Source organism: Molothrus aeneus, chromosome 8 (assembly GCF_037042795.1).
Source record: "Molothrus aeneus isolate 106 chromosome 8, BPBGC_Maene_1.0, whole genome shotgun sequence".
NCBI lineage: Eukaryota > Metazoa > Chordata > Aves > Passeriformes > Icteridae > Molothrus > Molothrus aeneus.
This window is the reverse complement of record NC_089653.1, coordinates 35675067-35682194: the sequence shown is the minus strand read 5'-3', so window position 1 is coordinate 35682194 and position 7128 is coordinate 35675067. Positions and strand designations below refer to the sequence as shown.

The following is a 7128-nucleotide window of genomic DNA, read 5'->3' as shown; positions in this document are numbered from 1 at the left end:
ACCCCACTGCCCCCATTCCCCGGTCCCTCTCCACCCCCCTGCCCGCATCCCCGGCCCGCCCCCGTCTCCCGGCCCCGCTCCTCTCACCCCGCCCCGCTCGGCCCCGCCCGCCTCCCCCGGCCCCGCTCCGCTCCCGCCGCTGTGTCCCCGCCCCGCCGCGCTGTGGCCGCCGCGGGCAGCGGGCGGGAGGCGGCGGCGCCGGGCGCTGCCATGCGGGCGGGCGGCGCCGGGGCGCGGGGCGGCTGAGGGCGGCGGCGGGGCCGGCCGCGGGAGCCGCCGGGCCGGCGGGGAGAGGCCGCAGGGCATGCCAGCCGCCTGCCCCGATGTTTCCCTGGAGCAAGTGGAAGAAGAGGATGGGAGCGAGCGCCTCCTCCTCCAAGAGACCCGTCTTCGACGAGCGAGAGGACGGTGAGTGCGGACCGCGATGCTCCGGGGTGCCCGCCCTGCCCGGGATGCTCTGCCCTGCCCTGCCCTGCCCTGCCCTGCCCTGCCCGGAATGTCCAGCTCTGGGGCACTCTGCCCTGCCCTGCCCTGCCCTGCCCTGGCGGCGGCTTTGCCGCGGTGCCCCGGTTCCCAGCCCCGGTTCCCAGCCCGGGGTGCCCAGCCCAGGGTGGCCTGTCCCGGGGTGTCGGTCCCGGGGTGCCCTGTCCCGGGGTGTCGGTCCCGGGGTGCCCTGTCCCGGGGTTCCCTGTCCCGGGGTGCCCTGTCCCGGGTTCCCTGTCCCGGGGTGCCCTGTCCCTGGGTGTCGGTCCCGGGGTTCCCTGTCCCGGGTGCCCTGTCCCGGGGTTCCCTGTCCCGGGGTTCCCTGTCCCGGGGTGCCCTGTCCCGGGGTGTCCTGTCCCGGGTGCCCGGTCCCGGGGTGCCCTGTCCCGGGGTTCCCTGTCCCGGGTGCCCGGTCCCGGGGTGCCCTGTCCCGGGGTTCTCTGTCCCGGGTGCCCTGTCCCGGAGTGCCCTGTCCCGGAGTGCCCTGTCCCGGGGTTCCCTGTCCCGGGGTTCCCTGTCCCGGGGTTCCCTGTCCCGGGGTTCCCTGTCCCGGGGTGCCCTGTCCCGGGTGCCCTGTCCCGGGGTGCCGAGCTGCCCCGCCTGGCCCCGGGGTCCCCCGGCGGAGCGGGCAGCGGGGGCCGTGTCCGGGGGTCCGGCCGGGCGTTGCCTCCCGCAGGACGCGGGACCCTGCCCACGGCCACCCCACGGCCACGGGGCGGCCGCCGGTAAAACGGGGCGCTGGGGAGGGGGCGAGGGGACGGCTCGGCAGCGAGTTTGGGTCTGTGCACGGACAGCCCCGCTTGGACCGAGGGAGAGCCAAGTGCTGCCGGCATCAGCGCCGAGCACTGCTGCCAGTGCAGAAAGCTGCTCTGGGGCTTTCCCCAAAATACAAACTGGGAGGGTTAGGAATACGCCGTGAGATACCACCGCTGCATTAGAAATGCCGGGTGCGGGGTGAAATTTTAGAGGAGCAAAGGAAGGAAACTTTGACTGTGGGTGGGGGAAGAGTCGGGAGAGCCATGGGGCCAGCAGATGGCCGGGACACTCCTGAATGCTGCGCTGGCCCTGTGGCACCAAGCGAGCACACGCAAAAATCCCTGTGTGTGTGGGGGGGTGCTGGAATTGTGTGCTGGATAAACCTGGAGTTCGATGTGTTAGTCCGGGTCTGAGTGCAGTGATGTGAGGGTCAGGGTCTGCTGGGATTCCCTCGGTGAGGGGACCACACCTGCCTGTGCTGCTCTGGCAGCTGACGGGTTAAATCAGGCAAACTTTTCCTGGCACAGGAGCTGGTTGATTTCTCCAACACGTTTTTATTAGCAATTCACACTGAGCCAGCCGAGTAAGGACACTCAAATCAGAGGCTTCGCTGCAATTACATTCTGAAAACAAATTTTCTTTCTGGGAGGCTTTTAATTCTGCCCTGAGCCTGTGTGCAGGCAGCCAGGGTGAGTGAGCTCCGCAGCTGAATGGCTGCTGACAGGAGCCTGGGAACACCTCTCCAGGTCCTTTCAATCAGCGCTTTCGCTGTGTCCCAATTATTGGCACATCTCTTCCTTGATGTCTCCTGCTTTTCCATAATTCCTTGTTAAAGTGTGCTCAGAGCAATTACAGTGTTGTTCCAGTGAACTCATATTTACTGTCATGGCACGGTTGCTATGGTGATCTCCTAAGACATCCCAATAACTTCCTTAGATAAAGAAGCCAGTTGATACTTGGGTTTGTGTGTGACATAATGTGGAAGAGTTACTACTGACAACAATATAATGAGAAATCAATTAAAAATATAAAAAAGAAAAGACCATTTGGTATGTCCAATTTTGCCCATACGTGGTTCCTTGTGATGGATCTCTGCACAGGATGAGCCTGACTGCTGAAATCCAGCAGATAATCTCTGTTAATTTGTCAGGGTGTATGTAAATAGAAGGTTAGCGTTTATTGTAGTCACTAGTAACACAACCAGTACTAAGATCCCACTCCAAATCGTTGCAGACCTTACAGTCTTTGTCCCTGACTCCCTGGGGACTGGTTTGGGGCTTCACTGAGTCACTGGCTCCTGTCACAGCACTGTGGCTGGGGCAGCACGGGGATGTGCTGGGGTGAGCAGGGATGTGTTTGCTCTCTCTGGAGTGGAACACCTGCCTCCAGAGGGTTCTCTGCTGTTTAAGGATGGCCATTTCTCCTCAGCCTGCCCCTGTGCAGCCCCAGCTGCTGCTGGATCTCCTCTGGACCAATGTGTGTGTCACAGCCCTGTCTCTGGGAGGGCACACCTGCTGCTGTGCTTGGTGGGATGTGTGGGTTGAGCTCTCTGAGCCAAGGGTTACCTTGGTATTCCAGAGTATGTCCTAAGGACCTTCTCTCAACCCTCCCCACGTTTTCAGCATCTTTTCTGTCAGTGCTGGCTGGGCTTGTTCTTTGGCAGAGATGGAAGCTGGGCTGGTGCAGCCTCTGCGTGGGGCTGGCTCCTGGTCCATCCAGGGCCAGGCAGTGCAGAGCTGGGCTCTGGGGAGCCGTGCCCCAGGGGCAGCTGTGCTGCTCCCTCCTTGCTTCCCTTCCTGGCTGCTGTGCTGTCCCCATCCCTCTGTTCAGGAGCCTTCCCGTGGCCGTGGTGCCAGGTGAGGCCGGGTGTGCCTGGTGCTGTGTGTTGGGCACACCTGTCCACGCCTTGGGGTGCCCTGCCCACTGCAGCGTGCCCACCCTGCTCTCCCTGCTTGCACACAGCCTGCCAGAGATTTCTGGGATTTCACAGCTGGGGTTAACTAGCAGGAAAGCTGACTGTGAGAGGACAGTGCCTGTGTGTTTGTGTGTGCTTCCAGGCAGCCCTGGCATGCGGGACATGGGTTTCTCTGGCTCTGGGAGCTGCTGCTCCAGCTGGTTCCAGTCCCACAGAAAAGCTGGCAAGCTGCACATCCATCAGCTGGGAGGGAGCTGCAGCCTGTCCAGCTGGAGATGCTGCCCAGGGATGCCTTTGTGAGAGCTCAGCTCTGGCAAGGTGCATTGTACCCTGTTCATGAACACAGAAAGTTAATGAATGGAGGGGAAGGAGCAAAAACAAAGCAAGGAGAAAAGTATGGGAAGAGGAAGGCAAGGCAAAAGGACAGAAGGGCTGCAGGGTGGAGCACTCGGAGCTGAGGTGTGTTGGAGTAAGGTGGGCTCAGTGAATCGTAGTGGGCTTGTGGGTCCTGCATTATCATTGTGGGCTGATTTTCATCAGGAAAAACACACCCTCATCTGCAGGGACTTTTCGAGGTTCATTATTCATATCTGTCTCTGTCCCTCACATATCTTTAAGGAGTTTTTAAAAACTCCTCACCAGAGGAGTGGGTTTGTTCTCCAGCCCAAGGGAAGGGTGGGCAGTGCCTGTCTGCGGGCTGAGCCGCGTCTCTGTGCAGGGCACGGGGCACTGGGGTGTCTCACAGAATCACAGAATCATTTGCATTGGAAAAAGCCTCCAAGATCATCGAGTGCCAGCTGTGCCCACCAAGGGATCCCCACCCTGTCCCCAGCCCAGAGCACTCAGTGCAACCCTCCCTGGGCAGTTCCTGAGCCCCCTTTCCATGGGGAAATTCCTGCTGTGCCCACCCTGAGCTGCCCTGGCCCAGCCTGAGGCCGTTCCCTCTGCTCCTGTCCCTGTGCCCTGGAGCAGAGCCCGACCCCCCGGCTGTGCCCTCCTGGCAGGAGCTGGAGAGCGAGAGGAGGCACAAAAGTCATGAGGCTTGTTTGCCATTTGGGCAGGAATTATGCTGTTGTTCTGGGAAACAGCCAAGCAAGCTTTATGGACATCTCCCTCCTGTTTAGAAGAAAAAAATACTATTTTTCTTTTAAATTTATTTTTTATGCCAGGTGAGGAAAACCTGTAATGGTGAAGCCAATGGGAATGTTTCAACCCAGCTATCTGGAAAATGCTTAGCAGAGTTGTTGGACTCGGGCACCAGGGCTGAGCAGGAGGAAATACAGGGCACACTTAGTGCTAATAGCATTGCCCACAGTTGTGTTACATGAGAGAGGGGGGAAACCGCAGCAAGATTTATCTCTCTATGCAATTGTGTCTGAAGAGGAATTTCAAGAGTGCATTTTGGATGTGGTTTCTCCTGAATCAAAGTGGTTTACTAAAAAAACTGTGTGTAAATATACATGAGAATCTGTGAAGCCATCTGCTGCTTTGTGCTTAGCTGTGCCTCCCCTCGCTGACACGAGGCCAGTGGTCCAGGGTTCCTGTCCGTGTCCTGATGCTGAGTTAGTTTCTTCTGCTGATGCACAAGATTTTAATGGTGCAGCCCAGTGACTTTCATCATTATTCGTTTTTGTCTCAATCACTTTTCCCCCCATCCCTTCTTTGACTCTGCCAGAATGCAGATGGTGTTTTGTAAGGGGGTCGGGTGCAGGCGCCTGTGTTTATCCTACTTGCATCAAAATCGACTTTTAAACACGTTTCCAGTTCTATAGCTCATGGCTGGAGCTCTCCCGGTGGAGCAGCCTGACTGTGGGAAGTGTGTGCTCAGGGCCAGCCCGGGTCAGTGAAGTATCCCTGAGTGTCATGTGCTGTGAGGTGTCCTGGGTGCTGTCAGGTGTCCCTGGGTGCCATGTGCTGTGCAATGTCCTGGGTGCCCTGTGCTGTGAGGTGTCCCTGGGTGCTGTGTGCTCTCAGGTGTCCATGGGTGCTGTGCAGTGTCCCTGGGTGCCATGTGCTGTGCAATGTCCTGGGTGCCATGTGCTGTGAGGTGTCCATGGATGCTCTGAGGGGTCCCTGGGTGCTGTGTGCTGTTCAATGTCCCTGGGTGCCCTGTGCTGTCAGGTGTCCATGGGTGCTGTGTGCTGTGAGGTGTCCCTGGGTGCTGTGCAGTGTCCCTGGGTGCCATGTGCTCTCAGGTGTCCATGGGTGCCCTGTGCTGTGAGGTGTTCCTGGGTGCTGTGTGCTGTCAGGTGTCCATGGGTGCTGTGAGGTGTCCCTGGGTGCCCATGGGTGCTGTGAGGTGTCCCTGAGTGCTGTGTGCTGTCAGGTGTCCATGGGTGCTGTGAGGTGTCCATGGGTGCCCTGTGCTGTGAGGTGTCCCTGAGTGCTGTGTGCTGTCAGGTGTCCATGGGTGCTGTGAGGTGTCCATGGGTGCCGTGTGCTGTCAGGTGTCCATAGGTGCTGTCAGGTGTCCATGGGTGCCGTGTGCTGTGAGGTGTCCCTGAATGCTGTGTGCTGTCAGGTGTCCATGGGTGCTGTGAGGTGTCCATGGGTGCCCTGTGCTGTGAGGTGTCCCTGAGTGCTGTGTGCTGTCAGGTGTCCATGGGTGCTGTGAGGTGTCCCTGGGTGCCGTGTGCTGTCAGGTGTCCATAGGTGCTGTCAGGTGTCCATGGGTGCCGTGTGCTGTGAGGTGTCCCTGAGTGCTGTGTGCTGTCAGGTGTCCATGGGTGCTGTGAGGTGTCCATGGGTGCCCTGTGCTGTGAGGTGTCCCTGAGTGCTGTGTGCTGTCAGGTGTCCATGGGTGCTGTGAGGTGTCCCTGGGTGCTGTGAGGTGTCCATGGGTGCCGTGTGCTGTCAGGTGTCCCTGGGTGCTGTGAGGTGTCCCTGGGTGCTGTGTGCTCTCAGGTGTCCATGGGTGCTGTGCAGTGTCCCTGGGTGCCATGTGCTCTCAGGTGTCCATGGGTGCCGTGTGCTGTGAGGTGTCCCTGGGTGCTGTGTGCTGTGTCCCCTCTCAGGAGCAAGCTCAGACAGCGCTGGCCAGAGGCCCAGGCTGGGCTTTGGGGCTGGAAGGCAGCTGCAGGAGCCAGGGCAGCAGTGTGGGGTGTGCAGGTGCACTGCCCATGGCAGCGAGATGTCCAGTGTTCTCCACAGCTCTCAGCAGCAGTTTTTCAGCTTGGGATTCCTCCCCATAACTTTTTGTTCCACAGGTTGGGACCTTCAGGGAGCCAAGGGCATGGTGCCAGACCATCAGAGGTTTGGGGGAACAGGGCATGGAAGGATGGGGAGCAAAGCCTGACCTCCCTCGTTCTGTGTCCTTCACCTCTGGGGCACCCAAACCCTTCTGGCCAGGCTTGTGGCAGGTGTGGGGACATCCTGCTGTGCTGCTGGGAGAAGGGACCTGGGTGATGGATCAGGAAAAGTTTCTCTCTCTCTTCTGAGGTGATCAGTGCCGTAAACCACGCGCTGGTCTTGGGGCAGCCAGCATGGCCTGGCTGTGTCCCCTGGTGCCCTGAGCGTTGTCACTGATGCTGGCGCCAGCCGTGCTCCTCCTGCCCCACTGCTCCTCACAGATCCCCACTGTCACCTCAGCTGGGCAGGGCTTGCAAGCCCTGGGCAGGAAATGTTCCCTTTTACTGGAAATCTATGGTCAAGTGCCCAGTAAGGCAGGTGTAAAATCCCAGATACTCCTTATTTGGGGTCAGGTACAGATGTGTTAATGTCCATGCTCTGCACACCACTGACTGAAGTGTTCCCTGTTCAGACTGCAGGGAGAACTTTCCCATAGCCTGACTTTCATGGCTGTGGGCTGGGAGCACAGATGCCTTCCCTGATATTTAAGCACAAGAGAAAAAAGCCTTTCTGTATTATCAAAGTGGTAGCTAAGTAAGCAAGCGGGGGGAGGAGGGAGTGGGAACTGCAAGGAGGTGTCAGCAAAGCTGTGTTTAGCATCCTCAGCAGGGCTTTGTTCTGGCTGC

General features: G+C 59.2%; 1 protein-coding gene across 2 annotated transcripts in view; it reads left to right on the top strand.

Annotated features, from left to right (window-relative positions):
- The first annotated feature begins 253 nt into the window (after positions 1-253).
- Positions 254-7128, top strand: part of STK32C (serine/threonine kinase 32C) — a 77920-nt gene continuing 71045 nt past the window's right edge. For both annotated transcript variants that reach the window (XR_010784002.1, XM_066554510.1), the window contains exon 1: positions 254-408. Coding sequence is in view for 1 of the 2 variants with exons in the window: in XM_066554510.1 (XP_066410607.1) it covers positions 324-408 (85 nt within the window). In the remaining variant the exon portion in view is untranslated. The remainder of the gene's footprint in view (positions 409-7128) is intronic.